Source organism: Tenebrio molitor, chromosome 7 (genome assembly GCF_963966145.1).
Source record: "Tenebrio molitor chromosome 7, icTenMoli1.1, whole genome shotgun sequence".
Classification (NCBI taxonomy): Eukaryota; Metazoa; Arthropoda; class Insecta; order Coleoptera; family Tenebrionidae; genus Tenebrio; species Tenebrio molitor.
The window spans coordinates 20,953,282-20,967,779 of NC_091052.1; the positions used below are offsets into that span (position 1 = coordinate 20,953,282).

At 34.1% G+C, this 14,498-nt stretch overlaps 1 protein-coding gene across 1 annotated transcript in view; it reads right to left on the minus strand.

The window, feature by feature from the left end:
• LOC138135662 (zinc finger protein 431-like) overlaps window positions 1–14,498 on the minus strand; it is a 59,363-nt gene that overhangs the window by 12,894 nt on the left and 31,971 nt on the right. Inside the window, exon 3 of the mRNA XM_069054458.1 lies at window positions 7,849–11,283. Within this exon, the coding sequence (XP_068910559.1) occupies window positions 9,569–11,283 (1,715 nt within the window). The 3' untranslated portion in view covers window positions 7,849–9,568. The remainder of the gene's footprint in view (window positions 1–7,848; window positions 11,284–14,498) is intronic.

Consider the following 14,498-nt stretch of genomic DNA (forward strand, 5'->3'; position numbering starts at 1 on the left):
TATTGCTATATAACAATGTCGTAGTTGCTATGATATGAAGCTGTTGATTGGTTGGATCCACGGCTTCCTAGATTAATAAGAGTCGAAGCCTCTAATACGGCTGGTCGAGTTCCTTGAACTGTCTGTTCCTTCAAAAGCCAAAAGTATAGTAGCGCCCTCTACCAAAAAACGAATATTTTTTTAATTAAATGAATGAAAAATCGTATTAATGGTTTTTTTTTTCTATCAATAATCTACTTTTTGAAGTAGTGTATGTAACATACAAATTACGATTCTTTTTAAAATGAGATCTGTACGCGGTTAAGCAGCCAAATACACAAATGTATAGTGGCGCCCTCTCAGGAACAGAAAAAATGCCTGCAACTGATGAACTCGACCAGCCGTATTAGAGGCTTCGACTCTTATTAATCTAGGAAGCCGTGGTTGGATCTATGCAAAATCAATATTGTTCAACAACAATCTTGCTAAATTTTGAAACAGAATCGCACTAATTTATCTACGATCGCGTAAAAAGTAGGCACTTTTTGCACTAAAAATCGTTGTCAAAGTTGACGTTTAGAGAAACTGACGGAATCGTTCTCTAAAAGTTTTAGAGCACGATTTTTCGCTTTTATGGCACAGAACTGTCAGAATACAACAATCGAATTTGTTAGAAACATTGTTTAGAAGTAGGTTGCTAAACGACGTGGTTCTCAAACGACTTTGGTTATTCATGAAGTATTGAACCAATGATAATTATTTTATACAAATTTATGTTGAAACCGGTGTGATGATCTCACGATCGTAGATAAAATGTTGTAAGACATACGTGTAAAAAGTTCCTTTGTTGCACTCACATCTTTTAAAATACGACCGAGGTACGAGGGTACCCGTTCGTGCAATAAAGGATAACTTTTTACACTTATATCTTAAATAACTATTATTATACAATACGATAAAATTGTATTTTATCTTCGAGAGCGTTTTTTAGCGAGATGTTAGTCGAGACGCTAATTAGTAATTACGCTCCAGAAGATAATTAAATTTTATCGTCGTGTATAATATTATATTTTTTTCCTATAGCATTTATTTGTATTTTATTGTTAAAACATTTTTTTTTATTGTATCTGAATCATAATCCCTGTTTTTGACACTAAAATGCGTGCGAAAAAGGGCCCTTAAAACACTAAAGCTTTAAGGTCGCTTAGGTAACAACAAATTCACCTATATTTTGAACAATGGTAAATAGACATTTATACACAATTTATAATAGCAACGAAACAACAATTGACCATTTCTATATCAACGATTAATGACACAAATTATTTCGGAAAAGGTATTTCAATTTACTTTTTTTGTTATAATTTTCAGATTGTAGTGCAGATATAATAAAAAATAGCGTATACACGTTTATAAGGGCCTTTAAAGTACTACGCGTCGTGCTCTTAAACTCGTCGCGCGTGCTTTAAAGGCTTCCTTATAAACTTGTATCGTAATATACTATTTTTAAATCATTACTGATCGTGTCAGGTTTTAAAATCTCGTTAGTATGAGCGTTCACATGTTGACATGTGTCAATCAAATTGTGTCTATGTTCTTACGGGTGACAGTAATAAATTTCAAATTTTAATTTGCAAACGTCAATCATAATGACAATAGAGAGTTTTCGCGTTACATTTTTCAGATAATCGTGTACGCTAACGCCGGGGTTGCTAGGCAAATGCGTAATCGATTCATTACGGCCCGTTATTTGAATAAGCGGTTACGGTAATTGCTCGCGAATAGCGTACCGGTTATTTTAACGGAACGTAACGCGAAAACTCTCTAATAAAGATTAAACTACACGCAATTTTTGTTAAATGACACGAAAAGGGTGGACGAAATTTTTTGGCTGGAATAGTACCCATGTAATTTTACTTATTAATTATTAGAACCTCCAAAATCAAATACCTAATAAAATTTGGAGGGGCGCAACATTTGAACTTGCACACAGGCCGCCACTTGGTTTGGCTCGGCCCTTTTAGCGCAGGTAAATTATGTCTGTGAAAAGCGGCAAAGAAAACACCGATCGCCTGAATCTCTAATTAGTGCTCACAAATTCATTCGGTTGACTGTAAAAATGTACTTCGTTGATTGCTACACTCTCTATGAGTGACATCCAAAAGTAAAATTGCTTGCATAGGGTTTTTCATTTAGGTGGCCAATCTAGTAGTATAAAATCAAAGATCATACTAACATTGTTCACTTTCTGGTGAAAGAGTCGGCAAAGTTTCAACGCGTACTAGAATCCTACATCCATTTATAGACAGTCTGTTCACGTACAAATCACAACGCCTCTTCATTTGATGTATGCTTAAATCTTATTTAAAAGTAGCATTTATCACAGTTGAACTTTTGGAAGCCTTCTTTGAACATACAGGTGTCCCAAAAATGGCGTACTAACGGTGCACTACGATGTAGAAGAGATTACCGTAAACGCCAGAAAAATGTCAAAAAAATTCTATTGGACTTATTTTCTGATTTGGCGGTCTTTGAATGTGGCACTTAACAAGTCAATTATTTTGAAATATATGTATAAAATTGTCATGACAGCTACGTCTCATCGTACATATTATCACAAAGTACAAGATCACTCACTATCAATATCTGATTTATACCAATCGTAGCAGAAAGAATCTCACCATCTTTTTTTATTAAATGAATTAAAAAAATAATTAACCTGTCATTAGATGGCTGAAAGTAAGCCCTGGTCTCTTAAACCAAATCCTGCATAATAGAGAATTTTGAAGTTTTGGAAATCGAAAAAATTATTTTAAATCCTCTACGGTAACATTGCAAGGTAATGATGTATGAATATATCATTGTTTACATTGTATTATCGTTAATAATAATAATAATAGCTATTTATGTAACCAGTTAGGAAATGCGTTATTTTGTGTAACGAGTGGAATATTTGCGGGACGAGCGCAGCGAGATCCCGCAAAATCACACGAGTTACACAAAATTGCATTTCCTAAAGTGTTACATACAAGATTTTTTCTAATTTTGACAAAAAAAAAGTTTCTTCAAACGTTAAACGAAGTAATGAATTTCATTAATAATAAATTATTATTGTGTTAAAATATCAAGTAGGTAAGTAGGCACGGTTATTTTGCTTAAAAACAAAAAATATGACAGTGTCAAATTGATGATACAATAAATTTTTCCTAACCAGTTAGGAAAGATTTTACTTTTCGTAACTAGTTACGAAAAGTGTGACGTTTCCCAACCTCAATTAATTTTGAAAAGTGTCACTTTATATGTCAAAATTAGAAAAAAATAATTTATTTTTTTGTCGGAAACATTTTTTCCATATTTTTTTCATGTACATTTTAAGCATCCTCGATAAGGTAGTAAGTAGTTTGTACGCCATTTTTGGGACACCCTGTATGTAGTTTGGGGTGTCCTTCGAATGATATTTGCTTTTGCATTTATGCCGACATTTGTCACAAATAAATTAGTCCATAGCAATAGAGGTGATAGGTATATTCAAATAATAATAATCATAAAAACAGAAATTTATATAACACGCATTAATCTATACAAAACAAAAAATAGAGAAATAGAAAATAAACAATTTATTAGTTACACTTCAGGGTTGGTGTACAAGTGCTTTGCTAACGCAGAAGTCCGTTTTCTACACTAACCCTGCTAACAAAAATAAAATGGAAGGCGTATTGTTTTAAATCATATCTTCTCATAGACATAAACATATTGATAATTGAAACACTAAAATTATTCTTTTTATTTCTTATGACTTTAAATTGTTTCTGTACTTATTTTAAAATTACATTCGTCACAATGAAACCACTTGACACTGATCTATCGGGCGTTCAAATAAAATCCTGGCCTGGGAAGGCGTTTTTGCTTTTTTAAAGTGTTGTAATTACGAGTAAATCACGTTGACAGCTAATCTAAGATTTATAAACAAAAAATCTTTCTGTATTTGCTCTTCGTGCAATGTTTTTCACTAAAAATAGAATAACTAACGATTCCAATTCTCGAAATAAATATCTAAGGGTCTCCTTTGCTGAAAACAAACATGTTCAATTATGTGCCAATTAAACAGATCTGGTGTTACAGTTACGGCATTTGCAAGCACAATGTCTGAGAATTCATTTATATCAATGCATATGATGATACCCATGAAACGAAACTTTGAAATGCCAAAACTGTGGTCAACAACTGCACGTACACATATACATAGCATTTCCAGTGGTTCACCAGATAAATTGTCCGTTTTAAAATCGGATAACGATCCACAATACCAGAAATGATAAATACCAAACATGTATCTACAGATAATTTCAAGCAAGATTTTATGAATTTTGAGAAGTGGAGAATTTTTTGGTAAATTAATAGCTGGAAAAGTTTTTCGATCTAAACAAAGCACAACTTAACATAAATAAGAGTTCATACAATTCAAGATAAATTCTGAAAATGTGCACCCTCTTGTAAACTTAGTGTAGCCTGTCTTCTAACTCCATTTCTGACGACATGTTCAAGAACCATTGGATTTTCATTGATTTGATTCATTTTCATCAGTATTCTGTCTTGAAGTCCTGTCAGATTATTTATGAGGGGTGTTATATGGATACAAAAAAAAAAACTCGCACAATGTGAGATGACAAGATCTGGGAGGCCAGTTATTGGGTGCATTTCGGCAAATAAGCCTGTTCGTGTAGAAATTTGACAAAAAACTTGTAGTGCCAGTTGCATGCGATGTTGTGCCGTCTTGTTGGAAATACCCATTAATTAGCTCATCATCATCATGACCTCCTAGATCGAAAGAGATCAAGTCTCTTATAAGACCAGTCGCATTAGCTGGTTTCAGGCACATTTAGGGGCTTGGAGGGTTGCCTATCTTCAGTAACATAACCTTAAATAATGGGCAATGTAAGGTTGTAGCACGCCGCATCGTCGGAATGTCTATTTTTAAATGTATATTTGTAATATCTAGTTGTTAAAGGTAGCTTTTCGGACTGTTTGTCACCATGTAAATAAACAACCTCATAACGGCCGGAGTCCGTTATGAGCGAGAGCGGCCGTTATGAATGACTAAATACCTATAGCAACGTAGATCTAAACTTTATTTTTCAACTTTTTTACAATTGGTACAATAATTAATGTTTAATGTTATAGGACACACCTTGAATTAATCGAAATCCGTATGTCACTAGCAGATGTAGACGAGATCGAAGATGATGCTTCCGAATTTTAACAACAACACAAGCGCGATTTTGCAGGGTATAACGATCACCTCACTTGCTCTGCGGCCATCCGGACATCGGGAATATCTTGATCGCAATTTTTTATTGGAAAATTAAGTGTTGAACAAATCTGACAAACAGTAGCAAATGTAGACAAGATCGAAGACAATGCTTCACAATTTTAACACTAACACAAGCGCGATTTTGCAGGCAATAACCATGATCTCACTTCCGGACATCGGGAATATCTTGATTGCGATTTTTTTCATTTTTTTCAACGGAAAGTTAAGCGTTGAACAAATCTGAACAAACAACATTGAAACATTTTTTTTTCACAAACGGTTGACATGACGACGTCCTCGGCACACTTATAAATCATTCGGCTTTTTCGATGGCGTTGAAAAAAATGTATTTCAAAAAGAAAATTGTGAACGAATCGTAGAGATATTACAAAAACAATTGTACAATACTTCTTGTAAAATACTATTAATGGACATCCCATGACATCCCCTATAGTAGTTCCCTTTATTTTTCAATCATGGAGACTTTACAGTAGGCGCCTAAATTTGAGAAATAAAAAACATTTGTCAATTTATTGATCGACTTTTAGATAATTATGTATAAAAAAAATGAACAGAAGTTTGTCATTCTCACAGTGAAATTCCAAAATTAATTATTTTTACTGTTCTAACCTTACACTGTCCATTTTTTAAGGTTATGTTACTGAGGATAGGCAATCCTCCAAGTCCCTTAATGTGCTGCTCTCTTCAAAACACTGAACTCTTTCGATCTGGGAGGCCATGATCATCATGAAGCTCATTTAAAAATGTGCTAAAATGTCAACACGGTATCTTTCTCCATTGATGTTGCTTGCAAATATGTTTGAGATAATAAAATGAGTAACAAACGTCTACAGTAACCTAACTTGGAAAAAATATGGGCCAATGATCCTACGTTGGCGAATAGAAGCCCAAACTCCAATTTCTTGGGGGGTAATGTGGATGTGGAGCTTCAGCAAAGAAATGTGGATTTTGTGAACGCCACATTCTCAATTTTGTAAATTTACGTAGCCTGACAAATGAAAATATGCATCAACCATTGTATTCAAAAACCATCGACAAAAGTTTAATCTTTGGGGAAAGTCATTGACATGTAACTGCTCAAGACAGGTGAGCCGATATGGAAATAAATGCAGGTCTTCTCTTAAAATTTTATGACAAGTTCCAACAGAAAGATCAGCATGTTGTGAGAAATGCCCAATCGAAGTTCAAGGTGAATCTTCCACTATTTATTGAAAATTCTCAATTACTTCCTGAGGACATTTCTTTAATTGCACCAATCAGAATTTGTACATGGACCTCCTCAAAACATTCATTGACAGAATATTCCCAGTTGCCATCAATTTTTTTTTCCTTTCGACCATGAAAATTTCTCTCGTAACAAACCAGTTTAAACACAGCTTAGTAAGGTTTTGAAAAAGCCGAAAATCAAACTATTGAAATTCTGGAAAGCACTGGCAGACCACAAAAGATCAAGTTTAAAAAACAACAAACGATTGTATCCAGTGTTGGGAGTCAGTTTTATTACTGGTAAAGTACCGGTAATATTACGGTAATATACGGTAAGTTTCATCCCTTTCGGTAATTTTGGCTTTATTACCGGTAACGTGACGGTAATTTACGGTAAGTTTCAATACTTTCGGTAATTTTGAAGATGGTGCCCTCTATCTTCAAACAAATCTGATCTGATGCTGTATGATTGAGAGTGAAAGTGCGTCTATCGATATTTTGAAACGACTTTTTAAACACTAGTTAACATTTTGGGTCGTTTATGATGGTCTCATTATTTACCTACCCTGTAACAAAAACTCTCGATGGTACCTGCGGATTATTGAGGACCGGTTACTCACCACTTTTACGACAATCTTTGTTAGCCGACAATAAACCACTGAAGGAAGCAAAAGGTCGTTTTAAAATATCGATAGACGCACTTGATGAGTGATGACCAGAGACCGGCGAAAAATGGTCAAACGCTAGCGAATAACTCCCACCACAATACCCTATTAGTGGAGTAAAATCGGACTGCAATTATGAATTAGTTATTCAAAGGTATAACTAAATGAGACATATCCTATCTTGTAGGGGACATTTTGGGGCATAAGGAATGGTCATCTACAACTTTTTTAATAGGACCAAACTTTGAAAACGGCTTTTATAACTACGTAGTTGAGATGTAGTCCGAAAAACTACGTTTTTCGTAACATTTAACGCTGTGTTAATTCAACTATTGAAGCTATAATTTTGATTTTCTGTATATTTATACTAAAAAGTAGAGCGCTTCCAACAGTGAATTGAAAATTTTGCAAATATCGATAGTTTTGAAAAAAATAATTAATGAATTTCGATTAATCAAAAATGCGCATCATAAACTTCACTCTGCTGGGACCCATGTGAAATATTGAAAATTTCCATACACATGCAGCGAGTCAAATGTAACTAAGATATTGGAAAAGTTTTCAAAAAAAGAATTAAGTCGATAGCCCGTGTACTTTTTGAGAAAATAATTTTTTTATTCGACGAGCAGAAATAACCCGGAACTTTGTATTTTTGCTAAAACTTACCTATTTTAAATGCTTTCTTCGTCATCCTCATTCTCATATAAACAAGAAACATTGTTCAATTCTGTGTTGACAAAATCAAAAATTGGTTTTACTCGTCCGAGATATAATTTTCGAATTCGCAATTGACACGCAAACAATTCATTTGGCGAACTCAAAGCTACCAAGCCATTGTACTAGAGTGGTGGGAGGCGAAAACCTTTTTCCGCCGGTCTCTGGTGATGACTGATGATCTAAATTCTGAAATTTGAATTATTGGTTCCAATTTCCAATTCCAACATTCTCGCATCATGCGTAAAAAATCGGAAATCAGAAATTATTTTGCCGAAACAAAGCGCCAGGGAAAGATATCCAAATTTATATGCAAAGTTTGTAAAATACTAAACTCGGTACAGGTTGCAAAGACACACTTGTCATTTGCAACAGCATTTTTTTCATATTTCTGAACCAAATAAAAGCACAAAGGGACCAGAAAATCATAGTTTGGCTTGAATATTTTCCATATAAGTACAGTTTTAAAGTAATTTCAAATGACTAATGCCGTAAAAGTGCTGTTGCAAATGACAAGTGTCTTTGCAACTTGTACCGAGTTTAAGTGTTTATAGTCTACTCAACTTGCAAAAAAACACTTTTCATTTGCAACAGCACTTTTTCAATATTTTTTAACCAAACAAAGGCACAAAGAGACCTGAAAATCATAGTTTGGATTGAATATTTCCCATATAAGTACAGTTTTAAAGTAATTTCAAATGACTAATGCCATAAAATTGCTGTTGCAAATCCAAATTGGTTTTTTGCAACTTGAGTCAACTTTAGGTACAGTTGCGGCTAGTGAAAAGTGAGAAACTTCGACAAATGAAAAATTTTGACTTTGTAAATTTGTGCTAAAATTGACAGTCGCCGGTATTTATAAAATGTCACTAAAATAATTTGAATCAGTGGTGTAGGGAATAAAACTCATTGAATGTACAATGGAGAAACAAAAAGACAAAAAATGAAAAAAGGGGTGATATTATATTGTTGCATATTATTTAAAATTAGTCATTTTAACACTTGGTACGTGCCTATGATTTGTCAAAATTGACGTAGTCGATGATGCCGACAACAACGTCTTTAATAAAAAGTTAATTTACAGAGTAAAATTTTTCAAATTTCGATCGAATGTGTAAATTTTTAGTGTCGCACTGTACATACAATTTATATTTTTGGAACTCTTATTACTAATTGCGATGTTTTAACAAATATTACCCAAAATTACCAAAAAAAAAACCGTAATAAAACCGGTAATATTACCCAAACAAAAATTACCGGTATTTTTACAACACTGATTGTATCTACGTGGGTCAATGTCATTCATGTCAAACGGCAGGAAATTCAGACTTTACACTGCTACTTTTTTCAACCCCTACAGTACTCAGTCAAGGGTTTCATTTGATGACATGATATATTGTTTGGAAATGATATGACCAGTTATTTGAGTCTTTCTTCAACGTTGTTTTTAGGTAGTAAAGTTTTCCCATTTATAATTTGGTTTTATGGCAGTGCAATTGTAATTATTAGGGGCTGGGGTTCTGGTTTTGGCAATAGTGAAGATATTGTAACCTGGTCAGACAACAGACCTTCTTTTACAGTCCTAGGATTTATGGCGGTAGTTGCCTATTGTCGGGGTATTTAACTCCCTGACAACAGGGTTGGTAGTAAAACCAAATTAGAAATGGGAAGACTATACTTTTGGTTTTAGACAAACCAGACGTTTCTTATGTTGTTTTAGGCAATGGTTTCGTTTCGTTTTAAATTCGCACTTATCACAACAAAACCATTGAACAGCATCTGCTGACAGATGCTTTTTCTTATGTTGTTTTAAATGGTCGCTTCTTTTCGTTTTATATTCGCACTTATCACAGCTAAACCATTGAACAGCATCTGCTGAGAGATGAATTCCCTTATGTCGTTTAATATCTTTGTTATATTTCGTTTTGTATTGGCATTTATCACAATAATACCACTGGATTGCATCTGTTGAGAGATGAGTTGTGTTATGTTTTTTAAAGTTGCCCTCATGTTTCGTTTTAAATTCGCATTTATCACAGCTATACCACTGGATGGCATCTGCTGAGAGATGAATTGTGTTATGTTTTTTAAAGTTGTCCTCATATATCGTTTTGTATTTGCATTTATCACAGTAATACCACTGGACAGCATCTGCTGAGAGATGAATTCTCTTATGTCGTTTAATGTATTTGTTAAATTTCGTTTTGTATTCGCATTCATCACAATAATACCACTGGATTGCATCTGCCGAAAGATGAATTGTGTTATGTTTTTTCAAGTTGTCCTCATATATCGTTTTGTATTTGCATTTATCACAGCTATACCACTGGACAGCATCTGCTGAGAGATGAATTTTCTTATGTCGTTTAATGTATTTGTTAAATTTCGTTTTGTATTCGCATTCATCACAATTATACCACTGGATTGCATCTGCTGAGAGATGAATTGTGTTATGATTTTTAATGTGGCTCTTATATTTCGTTTTAAATTCGCATTTATCACAACTATACCAGTGGATGGCATCTGCTGAGAGATGAATTGTGTTATGTCTTTTAAAGTTGTCCTCAAATATAGTTTTGTATTTGCATTTATCACAGCAATAGTACTGGACAGCATCTGCTGAGAGATGAATTCCCTTATGTCGTTTAATGTGTTTGTTATATTTCGTTTTGTATTCGCATTTATCACAATAATACCACTGGATTGCATCTGCTGAGAGATGAATTGTGTTATGTTTTTTCAAGTTGTCCTCATATATCGTTTTGTATTTGCATTTATCACAGCTATACCACTGGACAGCATCTGCTGACAAATGAATTTTCTTATGTCGTTTAATGCATTTGTTAAATTTCGTTTTGTATTCGCATTCATCACAATTAAACCACTGGATCGCATTTGCTGAGAGATGAATTGTGTTATGATTTTTAATGTTGCCCTTATATTTCGTCTTAAATTCGCATTTATCACAACTATACCACTGGAAGTGGTGAAGTGGCTGCTTTGCGGCCTGTTGATTTTCCAAAACTGTTGCCTCCTTTGTCATAAAGGAATCACATTCGCATGGGTACCACTCTGCGTCACTAACGTTCTCACGTTCTTCTTTTGAGTTAAAACATGAACCATCCAAGTGTTTAATCCACATTAAAACGGAATATGTTTCAAACGAGCATTTCTGACAAATGTAGCTTTTTACAAGAGTGTCATTTTTTGGTTGATCTTGCGCGCAGTCAGTGTTCTTTCTGTGATATTCCTTGAAATGTTGCTTTAAAATTACCACAAGATCGGTTTCAAAATTGCAGTCCTTGCAATAGTACTTTTCCAAATCGTTTCTTTCGCAACTGGATATTTCAAGTGGCAACCGGGAATTTTTCATTTTGATTTTATAATCTGAAAATTTAATTTCATGTCAATACAAAAAAATTAATTAAAATAATAGTAAAATATACAAGTCTTGGCTTTTAAATTTTGATTTTCTCAAAAGATGTGTTGAAGATATCGGCATAATCTTGTTTTGTTTTGTTTTCGCCCCACCACTTTTTGTGTATTATAGCAAGGCGGTCTCTATTTTAAAATAGAGACAGCCTTGATTATAGTCGTTTTCAATGACATCCGTGCTGTCAATATGACAATACAGGGTGTCCCAAAAATGGCGTACTAACTACTTACTACCGTATCCAGGAGCTTTAAATGTACACGAAAAAAATATGGAAAAAATTTTTCAGACAAAAAAATTAATTATTATTATTTTTATTATTAACGGTAATACAGTGTAAACAAAGATGTACTCGTACATCATTACCTAGCAATGTTACCGTAGTGGATTTAAAATAATTTTTTCGATTTCCAAAGCTTCTAAATTCACTATTGTGCAGGATTAGATATTGGTAGTGAGTAATCTTGTATTTTGTGATAATATGTACGATTAGAGGTAGCTGTCATGACAATTTAATACATATATTTCAAAATAATTTTCCTGTTAAGTGCCACTTTCAAGGACCGCCAAATCACCAATTAAGTCCAATAGAATTTTTTAAACATTTTTCTGACGTTTACGGTAGTCTCTTCTACACCGTAGTGCACCGTTAGTACGCCATTTTTGGGACACCTGTATGTTGGCATCACTTGTTGTTTCAGTTTAATAATTTTGAATTTCCTTATTTGGCAATTTAAAAATATATGTAGTATGATTCGGATTCCGAGGATGATTTAGTTTAACCGTGTTGTACACCATATGGAAGACTGGGTTTTATTGTTTGTTGTTGATGTTTCACGAAAATTCTCAAATTCTGACAGTGTCGAACAAAAATAGTACTTTTCTAAATCGTTTCTTTCGCAACTGGGATGATTCAAGGGGCGACCGGGAATTTTGCATTTTGATTTTATAATCTGAAAATTTAATTTCATGTCAATACAAAAAAACTAATTAAAATAATATACAGACTGTCTCAAAAATGGCGCCCAATCTCCTAAGGGTCTTAAAGAATAGAGGTCTGGTAAAGTACTGTTACATGTACCTTATTCTTGGTAGCTGTCACGGGAACTATGCTGCTGCAGCCGCAGAATATTCCGCGCATTACGTACAGTCGTTGACCAAAATAAAATAGGACAAAGTGTTACCTTAGACAGTTTCACAATTCAAAGATTTGTGTAGTGTAACTGAGACGTATGTGTCTCAGATAACAACTTGATTTGACTTGACAATTGATTTACAAAAAGTTAGGTTATGTTTTTTCACTTGTCATCTCGTCATTGTCACTATGTTCAGTTGAATGATTGTGAGTTTTTGAAATATTGTCGAATGATGACACTTATCAGAATTGTTTTTTTATTTTTGACATTTTTGTTTCCTAAGAGATGGATTTCGCAAAAATATCGAATTACACAATCGAAATTTACTTTGTCCTATTTTATTTTGGTCAACGACTGTACATTGACGACATCCGGACAGAAAAGTTTTTCAGAGATTGGACCAACGGCTCCATGAAACGGGGCAGTTCATTGACAACAATAATCATGACGGTGGACGTCCAAGAACGACCAGAACACTCAACTAGAAGAACAAGTACTTCAGGTAATTGACACGTTTCCAGAGAGGAGCACTAGACAACTTGGACGAACCTTGGGAGTTCATCATAGTGTTGTGGGGAAAATCTTGAAAAGTGAGCACCTTCATCCGTTTCACTACAGAAGAGTGCAGGCCTTACATAAAGGTGATTAGGAACCCAGAGCTCGATACTGCAATTGGTTGTTGAATCAGAACCAACAGAACCCTGCTTTCATAAGCAAAGTCTTATGGACAGACAAAGCAACGTTCACGAGAGATGGAGTTTTTAGTTATCACAACAATCACTACTGGGCAGTTCAGAACCCCCGACTTTTCCGTAGTAGTAGCCATCAACACAAATTCAGTGTGAACGTTTGGGCTGGTATTATAGGGAGTCATTTATTAGGCCTATGTATTTTACCCCACAGACTAAATCACCAAAATTTTCTAAATTTTTTAAACAACGACTTCGTAAATCTTTTGGAAGACATTCCTCTAGCCACTCTGATAAACATGTGGCTGCAATTGGACGGTGTTCCACCGCATTTTGCGCTTCCTGTGAGAACATGGGTAAATGAAAGTTATCCAAACCGTTGGATAGGAAGAGGTGGTCCAGTGGCGTGGCCAGCAAGGTCTCCCGACTTAACTCCACTGGATTTCTTTTTATGGGGGCAGATGTATGGAGAAACGCACCAGACTGTACCCGAAACGGTAGAAATTCTGATCGACAGGATTAATGCTGCTGCTGCTACCGTAACGGTGGAGATGCTAGAAAATGTACAACAAAATATTCAATGAAGAGCCCATGCTTGCTTAAGCGTTAATGGATATAATTTTGAGCATTTATTATAATTAAATTCTGAATTAAAAACTTCAAATTCTTTAAAATGTCAAGTTTATTATTTGTCATTGTTCACCGATAATAATCACAGTCAACAATTATTTGTTGCCATGCATTCTTACTACTGAATATTTTTTCTCAAAGGAGAATTGGTTTAGTTTTAGTTGATTGTGCATACCAACCGATGTTGCCACATTTGCTTACTTCAAATTCTGTATAACTTGAAAACTAGCCAAAGGAAAAAAAATTTCACAACGAAATTTAACTTAACTCTTCAAATATCTTAACCACTCAAGAGATTGGGCGCCATTTTTGAGACACCTGTATAGTAAATAGTAAAATACTCGTATAGTAATAAATAAATAAATAAATAAATAGTAAAATATACAAGTCTTGGCTTATCTACTTTTAAATTTTGATTTTCTCAATTTACTACACTACATATTTCCAACGATAGAGATTCGTAACATGAAAACAAAAATGTTCCAGAGACAACATCATAAGTAAGTACTACTTACTTATGATGTTGATGTTGGACATTGAGGTAAAACACTTTAACATTGGTAACGTTCGCTCGCCAAATAACCACTACCTATTGAATTAAGTTGGTGAAAACAAAATTAAATTAAGCGTACTAATGGTAATTTTGATATTACTAGGATAATAGACCAATAAAATCTAATTACACAACGTTGCCGGTTGATTTTCTCGGTAGAA